The following is a 13,536-nucleotide window of genomic DNA, read 5'->3' as shown; positions in this document are numbered from 1 at the left end:
TTCAAATTAATTGTTAATTTTTTTGTTAGTTGCATAATTGGAATATTTCAGCAAATGGGTTATTAAAAATAAACGAATTAGCGTCACCTCAACATGTCGAAACTGCTATCTGCAAGAAACAAACCCAAATGTACCCTTCAAGGGAAATTCCGGCGCGCACTATCCTGACAACTAGCGTTACTTGTCAAAGTCGAGTGTTGTCAAACGGTGGAAGCCAAGATCAACCGGCATTTGCTTTATCGCGAATTTCATTTCAAGTGTATTTATCGCGTTGTTAATTATTTGGTTTGAATATAGTTGCAAGCGACTGGCTTGATTTCCACGCTCAACGATATCTTTAACTGTAATTTAAGCAAAAAGTATTATATTGTGATCGAGAAATGGCGTCAGCAGCGAAACGTGCGAAAGGTGCCGGAGATGCCGCTCCACACAGTGCTGAGGAGGATCCAGAGGCGTTGGAACAGTTCGATGCATGCCAAAATGAAATTGATGCACTCAACGAGAAGGCAAGCGAGGAGATCTTGAAGGTGGAACAAAAGTACAACAAACTGAGGAAGCCACTGTTTGAAAAGCGCGGTGAAATCGTGAAGCGAATCAATCAGTTCTGGGTGACGGCTGTATCCTTTTCAAAAGTTTTTGATGTTTGGTGACAAGTTTTGTTTGTTTGTTATCTAGTATCTAAGGGGGATTTCGTAATACATGTTGGTAAATATCAGTAAACATGAAATCAGGTCAGAGAGTTAATTATATCCGTGAAAATTTGGGGATATCACTTGATCAATTAACACAGCAGGCAAAGTGGCTGCAGTTTATGCTTCAGGCCCTCAAAAAATATTGCCTTATGTTGACCAAATAACGATCTGCAGCTTCACATTATTGCCGCATTTGAATATTTCTTTTGCAACTCGTTTTTCTTTGGAAAAATTTGCAAAATTTTTGCTCTCGATACTGGTCCAGGTCACGCTGGTTAGGACTGAAATTGTTTCACCTCAAGGTCATAGTGAAGAATGAGCTTTTCTTCCTCCGGGGCAACATTAATGGAAAGAGCCAGGGAATTCGACAGTCCAGCATTTAACACAGACCAGGCAGTGAAGACTTATTCTTAAAATAAGGTTATATGCACGTAATTAAGACATTTTAGAGGGTCAGGACCAAGAGGAGCCAATTTGCGAGGCAAACTTTCGTTGGTTGGCGTTAATTCACGGAACAGACCATTGACGTAATATCAGGTAAGACCCCAGCTCTCGTTTGCCTATTTTTGGGAGTTATGGTAGGTGAATGCATGTACGCACAGAGGATTGGACTCCCGCAACGGTACGCATCGGACTACTAACTGAAAACCTCTTCATCATCAGAGAGATAGCCTGGAACCATTTGTCACATTCCGTCGGGCTCGCCTCCGAGCTCCCCCGCCTTGCGGCGAGTCGAAATCAGGGAATTCTTTTTACAAATGGGAGGGGAGAGGAGGAAAGGAATTGTTAGTCCAAGGAATCCCGTGTCATCCGGCCCCTCCACCGGTCGGACTGTTATCTTCTTTACTTCGATGTTCACACCAATCTTGGCAATCTTCTCGTTAGCGCGAATCGCGTGACCATACCATTGAAGATGCCTCACGCGCAATTTTTCCATGATCGGTGCAACCCCATAACGATTGAAGATATCCTCATTTCGGATGTTAAGTCTTTGAGGGTTGAACATGAAAACCTGTCTGGAAGACTAAATCCCACGGTCTTCTTAAGACACGGATTGATTTTTTGACCACAATCAGAGCCCCGCTGAGACAGCAACAACGGTACCAGTCTATACCAAGTGCATGGCTTAGCATTCATACTGGTGGATGCAAGAATTACCTAAATCTCTACCGAACTATGGAGTACGGCACCCGTGTTGATACGCAATACCACGTCGAGGCCCGAAGGTCTCTTCTCGCTTGAGCAGAACGACAACCACCATGAAACTCCCACTAGGGGGGCCAACCGCAAATAACCTAGCTGTCCTCACATACAACAGGAGTTCACCCGAAGTATGTGAGTCCAGGGGCTTTCCCGGTTCCCATGGTACCAGTATACCCCTGGTAAGGTTTCGTGACCAATTTGCCACTTCAGATGAGTCCCCGTGCAGACTCGGGTCTGATCGCCCTAATTAGGCCTACTGAATTACGGCCGGCAAACCAAAGTGATTACAGCGTCTCCCGGTGCCACCACTATGGAGGTTCTCCTCGGCCATTTGGTTTTGGTTTGACCGATAGGGTTGCCGTCCCCTCTGAGCACCTGGCGCGTTGACAGGTGGAACTGCTCCAAATGTCGGCAAAGATTGTGGAAGTGGAGGATGAGCAAATTTGTAGCTATTGGGTGTAAACGTTTGTAAATTAAACGCGATTTGTAGCTAACAATTAAACTTTTTATTTAACTGTCGCTGTCTGATCGCTTATCGGTATTGCCTCCGGCCAACGAGAGAATCGATCTATCATCGTCAAACAATATTTGAAACCTTTTGAGAGTGGCAACGGGCCAACTATGTCGATGTGTACCTGATCGAATCGACCATCGGGAATGGTGATATGCTGGGGAACGTTCTTCGTGTGTCTGCTTACCTTTGAACGTTGACACGGTATGCATGTTCGGCACCATAACAGGATGTCTTTACGCATATTCGGTCAGACGAATTTGTTGCAAATTTGTCGCGATGTGGAACGTCCGCTTGGATGAGCGAGCTGGTGAATAGTGTCGAATACTTTTCGTCGAAGTTGAGTAGGGATGTATGGTCGGACTTTACTGTCGGTTACATCACAATAAACTGGAAGTTGTCCTGCAGTCTGTATTGCTTGTAGTTTTAATGATGTTGTGTTGCTATTTAGTAAGGCTTGAAGTTCTTGATCTTGTTGCTGTTCATGCGATAGTTTGTCTGCGGTGAACGAAGATGGCATGGAAATGGCGTCAACTCGCGATAGTAAGTCGGCGACTACGTTGCTCTTTCCTGGTACGTGGCTGATATGCGTTGAAAATTGCGATATGTAATTTAGCTGGCGTACTTGACGAGGCGAAGCATGATGATGGTTTTTGAGAAAAAGCATAAACGAGAGGCTTGTGATCGGTTTTTATGCAAAAATTTGATCCTTCCAGTATATATTGGAAGTGTTTGATAGTGGCGAAGATAGCTAGCAGCTCTCGATCGTAGGTGCTATATTTCTTTTCTGCTGGGCTGAGTTTTCGTTTGAAAAACGCCAATGGTTTCCACTCTCCGTCTTGATACTGCTCTAAAGACGCGCCGATGGCTACATCAGAGGCATCAGTGGTAATTGAAAGCGGGGCGTTTGGTTTAAAATGCACTAAAAGAGTGGCGTTCGCGAGGTCAGTTTTGCATGATTCCCACGCGTTGATGGTTTCCGTTGTCCAGTCAATTGTTCGTGTGTCGTTCTTCTTGCTGCCCTTCAAAAATTCGTTGAGTGGTGCTTGCGTAGTTGCGGAATTTTTCAAAAAACGTCTATAGAAATTGAAAATTCCGAGTGCTTGTCGTAACTCCTTGACTTGGCTTCAACACGTGACGGTATTGGGCGAATTCCGTTTGCGTCGATCAAGTGACCGAGAAATTCGATTTGTTGGGCTCCAAAGACACATTTCGAAAGATTGATGACAATGCCAAATTTTTCCAAACGCTCAAAAACTAATCGCAAGTGTTCGAGATGTTGTTCAAAGTTGTCGGACGCAATTAAAATGTCATCTATGTAGCTGACTGCAAAGTCTAGGCCTCGAAGAGCTTCGTCCATTAGTCTTTGGAAAGTCTGGCCTGCATTCCTCAGACTGAACGTCATGACCAGAAATTCAAAGAGGCCGAAAGGGGTAATGACGGCAGTCTTCTCGATATCTTCTTCAGCCATTAATATTTGATAGAACGCACGTATGAGGTCGATTTTTGAGAAAACTTTCTTACCTGCCAAACCAGCAGTTGCGTCGTGAATGTGACGGATCGGATATCTGTCTGGAACTGTGACAGCGTTTAGCCCACGGTAGTCCCCGCAGGGTCGCCAGGATCCGTCTTTCTTGGGGGCCAAATGTAACGGGCTAGCCCAAGGACTCGAAGATGTGCGGCAAATGCCCTGCTCCAACATATATTCGAATTCTTTCCGAGCTATTTCCAACTTATCTGGTGTAAGACGCCTAGCACGAGCTGCTACGGGAGGGTCGGTGGTTTTTATAAAGTGTCGAACGTTACTTGCAGGCTTTTTGTTAATTGAGCTCGGGTTCGTTATGCTAGGAAATTGTTTCAGTAGTTCGTGATACGGGGAGTCGTTGTGAACGGTGAAAATTCCACTGTGGGTCGTTCTTTTGACAACACAAGACGTTCCGAGTTTTGTCGTGGTGTCAATGAGACGTTTGTTTAATACATCGACTAACAGTCCATGTTGTTTTAAAAAATCGGCTCCCAGTATCGGACGGGCGACATCAGCAATTTGGAAAATCCATTTGTATGGTCGACGGAGGCCGAGATTTAAACATATCAGTTTTTCTCCGAAAGTCGAAATGGTGGAACCGTTGGCAGCGAAGAGACGTAGGCTTTTCGGTTTTAAAGTTTCGCGAATCAGCCTTCGGGGAAAAACGGAAATTTCGGCACCTGAATCTATGAGATAGCGTATGTTGGTTGTTTTGTCGGCAATAAATAGGCGATTTTCTAGGCAGTCGTTACTGGTCGCCTCATTCAACAACGACTTTGCTAGTTTTCCGGGTTTGTATATGTGCATGGCTTGATGCACTTTATCGCTGCTGCGCCGAACTTTCGATGATAGCGACATATTTGTGGAAAATTGCGTGTTGCTGACCTCGATTTTTGTCTGTTTTGCGACGAACTGCGATTACGATTTTGAGATTCGTGAAATTGAGAGCTTCGATTACGTTTGAGGTTTTGTATTTCTGCACGCAGCGATCGGATTTCCTCTTTCAATGAGTTTAGATCATTAAAAGTATTCGTGGAAAGCTGCTGAACGGATTCGATTTGGGGTTCACGAGCATCTAAAATCTTGTCAGCGATCTCAGCGAGTTTGTCGTTATCGGTGCTGTCCATCGAGGCAAGAATAGCGCGGATATTTTCGGGAAGCCGTTGCATCCATATCGATTGTAACAGTTCGGATCCAACTTTATCTCCTGCGAGCAGTTTCATTTTGCGCAGCAAACCGGATGGTCTTTGATCACCCAGTTCGACATCATTTAGCAATTTTCGGAGTCGTTTGCCTTCGGATTCAGTAAACTGTTTGATGAGACGTGTTTTAATCGTGTTGTAGCGATCTTTTTCGGGTGGGGACTCGATGATATCGGCGACTTGTTCGAGAATGGAATAGTCTAGTTCACAAACGAGTTTATTGAATTTGGTCTGATCGGATCGAATGTTGTGAACGAGGAATTGGGCCTCGTTTTGGGCGAACCAGAGCGCCGGTCGAGATTTCCAAAATTCGGGAAATTTGACTTTACGAATTTCGGCGATTTCCTCGTTGATTGGCAACGCATCCGACGCATCGCTGAATTTGTCGGCATCCGACTCAGACATAGCGATTTTGGGAAAAATTTTTTAGAAAATAGTTTCCGGGGTCACCACTGTAGCTATTGGGTGTAAACGTTTGTAAATTAAACGCGATTTGTAGCTAACAATTAAACTTTTTATTTAACTCAAATTACAAACACGCGGAATTGAAATTATGACTGTAGATTGACAGAGAGGATCTGACAGTTGACGGATATGTGTATGACAACTCATGACAGCATTGTCACACCCCTACAAATTCTTCAGTTGTAGTCTGTTCGAAGTATTCTCGCCATCTATCCGTTGCGGCACGACGGTTGGTAAGCAAAGTACTGTTCTTGTCATTAACGCAACAGAAGTGTTCGATATCCTGTGTGTGTTTGTTACGGCTTTTAGCAAGTCGATAAAGATCTCTCACGCCATCCCGAGTGCCCAGTTTATCGTAAAGATTTTTGTAATGGTCCGCTCGGGAGACAGCGACTGCCTTCTTTGCTTCCCGTTTGGCATTCTTATAAATTTGTCAGTGTTTTATCGTCGAGAAATTTGTGGTAGAGGCGTTTATTTTCACGGACGCTCTTTTCGACATCGTCATTCCAAAGCCAAGTATCTTGCTTGATGTACCGCTTACCCTGCTTGGTGACCCCGAGGGTTGTAGAGGCCGCTTTGTGGATCGTGTCTTTCATTTCGTTCCACGAATCTTCCACATTCGTAATGGTTGGTGATCCTCTGTATTTGCCTAAAGTTACTGATGAACCCCATCCTGCCTTCCAAAAGGAAAAAAGTTGCGACGATCATTGTCTATGACTCTTTGTTTAATTTGGACTTTCCTATTCTCATTTTGAAATTCAATGTCTACTAGAATAACAAGTTTACAAAAACAATTCATCTGTTGCTTGTGAAACGCAAAACGATGAACCATTCGATATTATTTAATTTATTATTCACTTATATTTCTTAAATTAAAATTACAACAATAAATCGCAGGACAACCTTCTGCCCTCTTTCGACTCCTTCCTCGCACTAACATCGAAAAACAATTTTCGTTGTCAAAAATTGTTTTTTTAATGTCATGGCCACCACGATTCACACTTGCGTACGTCCGACACGCAAATTGCTCGCTCCGCCACAACTCCATTGCAAAACACAATCAGGAGATCGATGCTGCCTTTCCCATCTTATACAGGTAAGACTGGAAACCTTCATACCCGCTTAGCTAGGTAAGTAAATAGTCAGTCTCACTATGTTTCCGATTCAGCCATGCTCCTAGATTGCTAATGAGCCGTGCAGTCCATTTGCCTCTAGACTCATTTTGCCAAGAGTGTTGCCACTCATGTAATGTACGTTGTCGTTCTTAACGAGTAATCATCTCCCTTGACTCTTCCCTTGCGCCTTTATATGATTTTACGCTCCTTGGCAAGAATGGCAACGGGGATCATTCCCGCGATCACCGGCACGGCCAGAAACAGTGTGGTATGCAGAAGTCACCCGCAGAACTCCCCCTATCTGTACTTGCGCGAGACGCTTACGATATACCTCCTTGCTAAGAACGTTAACCCATACCCCTGCGCCATAGAGTAGTACAGACTGCGTTGAGCTCATCACAGGACGTCGCCTACTAGATATAGGATCCCCAATATTTGCCATTAGCTGAAACTCCAGCTGCGGCCTTGTCCGCTGCTGCTTTGAGTCAGCCCAAGGAACTTTAAACTCCATCGGTATGCGACGCAGAGTGGGCATATTCTTTTTAGTCAGGATGACTACTTCGGTTTTTTCCAGTGCAAGGTTGAAACTATGTGGAGTCATCCACTCGCTTATCCGTCGCATCAATATGCAAAGTCTGTTTTGCGCCTGTTCGACAGTGTGCCCACCAACAAGCGTCGCGACTTCATCTCTATAACCGACCAGGCGCGACTCTTCTGGCATGTCGAGCCTAAGCAGACTATCATAGGAAGCGTCCCAGAGGTCCTAGGATGGATTCCTGCGCTGTCCGCGATGTGATTTCCAGCCTCCTCTGACCATCTAGCGTCTCATAGAGCAGGGAGTGGTTCCTCAGATAATCTCTCAATATTCGCAAGAGATAGTTCGGCACGCAGAAAGTATTGTCTAGTGTGCCTAGAATGCCTTTCCATCTTAAGGAATTAAAGGTGTTTCTGACGTCAAACGTTACGAAGAGCATCACCCGTCGAGGTCGGCGCTGTGTGCCTCTGCTCGATATACGGCATTCACGACTTGCATGACAGCGTTAAGTGGGGAACTCTCCGCTCTAAAGCCGAACTGCCGTGGGGATAAGTCTCCGGCAGCGCGTATCGCTTCAGCGAGTCTAGCACTTTCCTATTAATGCCAAGCATACAAGACATATTAAGAAAGCAATTCAGGGTCGCCTTTCCCTTTGCTGATCAGCGCAAGCCTTGCCACCTTCCAACGAGAAGAGGAAATACGCTCTTTCAGACAACCGTTGAAAGTGCCAAGCAGTAGGTCTGATCGATGTTGCAGCACCAGTTTGTATAATTCTGCTAGATGCCATCGGGTTCAGGTCCTGACACCTTCTTGTTTTTCATAGAGGGGACTGCCTCTTCCAACTTTTTTATAGAGAAAAGTGGGCAGTCCTCGGCGCTCTCCCCATAATCGTCATCATCGCATACGGGATGCGCAGGGAATAGTGCTCGTACAATGCGTTCCATCTGTTCTTAACAGGGTTTCGCAGCGCCCCGATTTTTCGGGCTACCAGTTTGTAACTGAGTCCTCACGGGTCCGCATTCACCTCGTCGACCAAGTCCTGCCAGCAGCGAGCTTTGGTCCTGTTTATTGCGCTGCGGAGTCTCCTTTTGTCTGAACTGTACTCTGTGATTATGGTGTATGCCTCCTCCCGATCATTTAGACGTTAGATTGTCAAGCGGCGGAGTTACAATTCTGCCATCTACCAATACATATAAGGCTTGCCACGTCTCAACCCGCTCGACGACCATCATAACTGATTCTTAAACAGCGCGGAAGGCAGAGTACCCTCAAAGTTCCCAGTCTCTGTACAAAGCACTTCCTATACACCTTGGAAATTGTTTCAACCCAAACCTGCTTGGCATAGAACAAGACGGCCTGAGCTGCAAGCTGCGAGTTTTACCAGGCTTTCGAAAGAAGTGTTCGAGAGGTCCGGCCTTAGGATGGCTCCCTGTGCTACCTGTGATGTGATTTTCATCTTCCTCTAGCCCTCCAGCTCAGGTATATAGACGGCAGCTCAGGCTCTCCCTTGTCTTAGTTGATCTGCGACACCCTTGTCCTGTCACCTATTTTTTTTTTAAATTTCGTGTTCCAGGTTTTTCATCTTGAAAATCGTGCAATACTCGGCGTCTTCCATGCTGTTGTCATCAACAGTAACGGGTCCATTTGTTTGGCATTAAGTGAACAGGGTTTCGGCAGAGCCTTGATCTTACTGGTGATCAGTTTATAATCGGTTCTCCACGGTTACCCATCCAGTCTGTCGACTAGATCTTGGCCAGTAGTGAATTTTGCTTATGTTTATCACGTGATCGTCCGTATCTTGTCATTGTGGTGCGTGTCCCCTTCCGGTCGTCTAAATATCGTGCTAAACGACGAAGCTAATGACGGTCTATCTGCAGGCAGGAAATAGGTGTCCTCCAGATAATAGAAGCCCCGTAGGCTGCCGTTACCAGGTTTATTACTGAATTTACAACACTGTCAGGTATAGCGAAACTATCTCCCGAAGTGTTCTCCAGATCACCAAAACAAATTATCACAAAATTAACCCTATGTAACCATCGGTATCGCGTGGCGTTTAAGAGAAAATTATGGCAAATAGATTTTGCAAGTCTGATTCGGAATTTTCCAACTGACTTCAGACTTAACCAAGTCAATTTCAGAATTTTCCATTTCAAATTCAGATTTTTTTTCACTGGATAAGGCTTCGTATTTCCGGACTGGATCATCCCCATCCATACGAATTAAGTGACCCGCTCACGGCAACCTTTTGAGCCGGATTTTATCTACAACCTGGCGGTCCTGGTATCGCTCATAGATGTTATGTAGGCTACGGAATCGTTCATCCTCTTCTAGGGGGCCGAAAATTCTTCGGATGATTCTTCTCTCGAACGCAGCCAAGAGTTCGCAATTTTTTTCTTACTAAGAACACAAGTCCCCGAGGAATGCATAAGGACTGCCAAGATCATAGTCTTGTACAGTAAGAACTTTGATCTTATGATGAGACGTTTCGAGCGAAACAGTTTTTGTACACTGAAATAGGTTCTGTTGGCTGCCAACAACCGTGCGCGGATTTTATCGTCATAGCTGTTATCGGTTGTGATTTTCGTTGTTAGGAGAAATTTTCAACGGCCTCACAGTTGTAGTCTCCTATCTTTATTGCTTTCGTTTGACCAGTGCGATTCGATGTTGTTCGTTCCTTGGTTTTTGGTGCTGACGCTGCCACCATGTACTTCGTGTTGCCCTTATTAATGTGCAGCCCAAGATCTCGCGTCACCTGCTCGATTTGGATGAAGGTAGACTGTACATCTCGGGTTGTTCTTCCCATAATGTCAATACCGTCAGCGTAGGCCAGTAATTAGGTGGACTTGAAGAGGAAGGTGCCTCTCGCAGTTACATCTGCATCGTGAATCACTTTCTCCAGGGCCAAGTTAAAGAGGATGCATGATAGGGCATCCCCTTGTCTTAGACCGTTGTTGATGTTGAATTGTCTCGAGAGTGATCTTGTTGTTTTTATCTGGCCTCGCACATTGGTCAGGGTCAGCCTAGTCAGTCTTATAAATTTCGTCGAGATACCGAATTCTCTCATAGCCGCGTACAATTTTACCCTTGCTATGCTGTCATAGGCGGTCTTACAGCTGATGAGAAGATGGTGCTACTGATGACCATATTCCAGCAGTTTTTCCATCGCGTGCCGCAGAGAGAAAATCTGATCTGTTGCTGATTTGCTTGGAGTGAAGCCTCTTTGCTATGCGCCAATGAAGTTCGGGGTATATGGGGCTATCCTAGCAAGATAGAGGAGAATATCTTGTAGATGGTACTCAGCAACGTGATACCTCCTATAATTGCTGCACTGCGCGATATCCCTCTTTTTATATATGGGACAGATATTGCCCCGGTGCCAGTCGTCAGGCATTGATTTGCTGCCCCACACCTTGAGCATCAGTTGATGAGCCGCTTGGTGTAGTTGGTCGCCTCCATATTTAACCAATTCGGCTGTAATTCCATCGACTCTGGCACGGACTGGTTCTTCTATGCTTTGTGGTGACAGTATTTCTCCGTCGTCTTCAGTTGGCGAACTTCCAACTCGCCGATATTTTGGTTATTGAGCAGTTCATCAAAATACTCAATCCATCCATGACTAAGAGCTCATGGTTTACTTGATGGCCGCTATAGCGCATCTCTTGCAGCGTCGTTACATCAGCCTCGGCCTTATATTGTTGCAGGATATCGGCTAGCTGCTGAGCAGCATTCGGTCCGCACAGGGAGCGAAAGTTTCATGAGAAAATGCGCAAATCGTTATTCCATTGCCGAGTTCGTCGTTGGACTTTACATCCTATCCGAGGCTCCTTCTGTGGCTTTGTAACATCGGTTTTCCCTGTAGGTTTGTCAGCTCTACCCAACCCCCAACCTGGAGGATCAGTTGGTACAATTTGTCCCGTTTTTAGGTGCGGGAGAGTTCCCAGCGTTCACTACGTGGAAGTGGAGATAGGGCTTGGTAGTAGAGCTGTTGGTGTTGGTACAACAGGCGCTTTTTAGGTTTTATGCTCCATCGTACTAATCCACGTTTCGTCTTGGGACACATAATACCCTTTAACCGCCTGAATTTGAAATGAAAAATTCTAATTTTGAAATGGAAAAGTCTGAATTTGAAATGCAAAATTGTGAAATTGACTTGGAAAAGTCTGAAGTCAGTTTGGAAAAGCCTGAAATTGTTTAGAAAATTCGGGATTTGAATTGGAAAAGTCTGTGAGACTTGCAAAACCTATATATGAATTGACCAAATGCTACTAGACTGCGGATGGAAAGAGGATTAATTCTTAAAATGGGTGTTTATCCCAATGATCTCAACTTTCGCTTGTGATAACAATATGAATTTTAGAATACTCACAAACGTATCTTTCTCTCTATTTTGTGCATTAATTTTGAAAAAAAATAATAATAAACACTTTGCCGAGAAGCTTCCTTAATTAAAAATTAGTTTACAAATCATCCACAAATTGCCGAAATTTTAGAAGACGAAGAGGAAGAGTGTCTTCTGCATCTCACAAAGTTGGAAGTAGAAGAATTTGAAGATATCAAATCTGGTTATCGTATCAATTTCCATTTTGATGAAAATCCATATTTCGATAACAAAGTTTTAACAAAAGAATTTCATTTGGGAACAACGAGTAAGTCACATGAACTATTAGTTTTCGGAGCTTGCCATTGTATGTTTTATCTACCCCTCGCCGTTTAGCTGGTCCATCATCTGTAAGTACAACAATCCAATGGAAAGAAGGAAAGAATCTATTGAAGACTCTTCTGACGAAACCCTTCAACAACAAAAATAAGCGCAAGCGTAATCTCGAATACAAGACATTCTTCGATTGGTTCACAGACAATAGTGATCCAGTGAACGATGAAATCGCCGAATTGATAAAGGACGATTTATGGCCAAATCCTCTACAGTATTATCTGGTGCCAGATATTGAAGTGGAAGCGGAGGATAATGACGATGACGATGATGATAATGAAGAGTAAGTATAGCTTAGAGTATTTTCGGTTGTACGAAATGACATACATATTAGCTGGGTAGTTTTTGAAATCTCGCCTTCCAGAGCAGTTGCGTCAGTTCAAAATATTCTTTCTAATTTATTTTTTTGTTATTCCAGAGAAGAGATTGAAGATGAAGACGATGAGCATCTCGAGGAAGAAGGTTTGTAGAAGGGCTGCTACTTTATTCAGTGAATAATATTTTTTTTTATTGCAGAAGAAGAAGGAGATGAAAAATAATGTTGAATATTATCTTTGCACCACACATCTTGAAATGCAGTCTGTGTACACCTGAGGGAGAGATTGATATTAACATAGAAGATAACAGTTTTTTTTTGTTTTCTCTCAAGTTTTATTAATGTATTTCCAAGAGAGCAATAGAATAAATATTAACATAAAAGATTTATTGAGTATATTTCTTGTTGTTTATTACCGGGGAAAATTCTATCGTTTGAATCAAGAATTCTTCTAAAAAAGACTTCTCCTTGTTCCATTTGTTGAAATTCACGTAACAATGGGCCAACAATTTTTATATGCCTACATAGACCGGACATCGTCATAATTGCTTTGGCAATAAAGGGTGAATTAATATCACGCAAGGAAAGTGCTTTGTAGAGGATTTCTAGCGAACTAAATGCTTTAGTTTGTGATACGCATAGTAAACTCATTTATACGGGAGTCATTAGATTGCTTGGTATTCATTTTCCGTAATTAGCAAACAAAGGTGGAGTTTTCTCTTTTAATAACTTTATGCACTACATTTTCCAGGAAGTCTAAGTCAATGGGTTGTAATGAAGTTATGAGCGGCAATCGGCTTGCTAATGGCTAATGGAAAAACAGTGGAGAGTCATGCTCGTCTGGAGATTTAGGTTGTAAAATGTTTGTCATGCAGGTGCTAGATGGCTTTTTATTTGTCAGGTGCGTTTGCAAATAGGAACAGTAAACATATCGCCATATAAATGTTGCAAAAATTATTCTTGTAGAAGCAACTAAGTGGCTATATATTTATATGATTATGTTAGTGCTCACTCGCGAGCAAGGGTATTTTAACATTTTTGTAGAATTGTTTGTATAGTTTACATTCAATTTTAACCTCTGCGTACCTACCCAGCAGCATCGTCGTCTGATATACCAGAAAACGAAAACAACCATCCATAAGCGCCCTTTTACTTGGATATCTGAACCGAAAACTCCAGGTCGAGCTGGAACAGTCCAATCTCGGTGTTACATCGTACATTGAAGTAGTTTTTCATTTGAAATGACATACCTATATCTCTC

The 13,536-nt window shown here is 43.6% G+C and overlaps 1 protein-coding gene across 1 annotated transcript; it reads left to right on the top strand.

Moving 5' to 3' along the window:
* The first annotated feature begins 174 nt into the window (after positions 1-174).
* LOC119660600 (protein SET) lies at positions 175-12,673 on the top strand. The gene is made up of 5 exons (XM_038069276.1): positions 175-617; positions 11,705-11,894; positions 11,963-12,242; positions 12,378-12,421; positions 12,476-12,673. The coding sequence occupies exons 1-5, from the start codon at positions 381-383 to the stop codon at positions 12,496-12,498; spliced, it is 774 nt and encodes a 257-aa protein (XP_037925204.1). The 5' UTR covers positions 175-380; the 3' UTR covers positions 12,499-12,673.
* Positions 12,674-13,536: the final 863 nt, after the last annotated feature.

Source organism: Hermetia illucens, chromosome 6 (genome assembly GCF_905115235.1).
Source record: "Hermetia illucens chromosome 6, iHerIll2.2.curated.20191125, whole genome shotgun sequence".
NCBI classification, from domain to species: domain Eukaryota; kingdom Metazoa; phylum Arthropoda; class Insecta; order Diptera; family Stratiomyidae; genus Hermetia; species Hermetia illucens.
Note: the sequence above shows the minus strand (reverse complement) of the source record. Positions and strands in the feature narration are given on the sequence as shown.

Bases quoted from the DNA above. Each gene is read 5' to 3' on its own strand.
- LOC119660600 (XM_038069276.1), top strand. From the start codon at position 381: ATGGCGTCAGCAGCGAAACGTGCGAAAGGTGCCGGAGATGCCGCTCCA. The intron at 618-11,704 runs GTATCCTTTTCA...ATTAAAAATTAG, and splicing joins ATCAGTTCTGGGTGACGGCT to TTTACAAATCATCCACAAAT. The intron at 11,895-11,962 runs GTAAGTCACATG...CTCGCCGTTTAG, and splicing joins ATTTCATTTGGGAACAACGA to CTGGTCCATCATCTGTAAGT.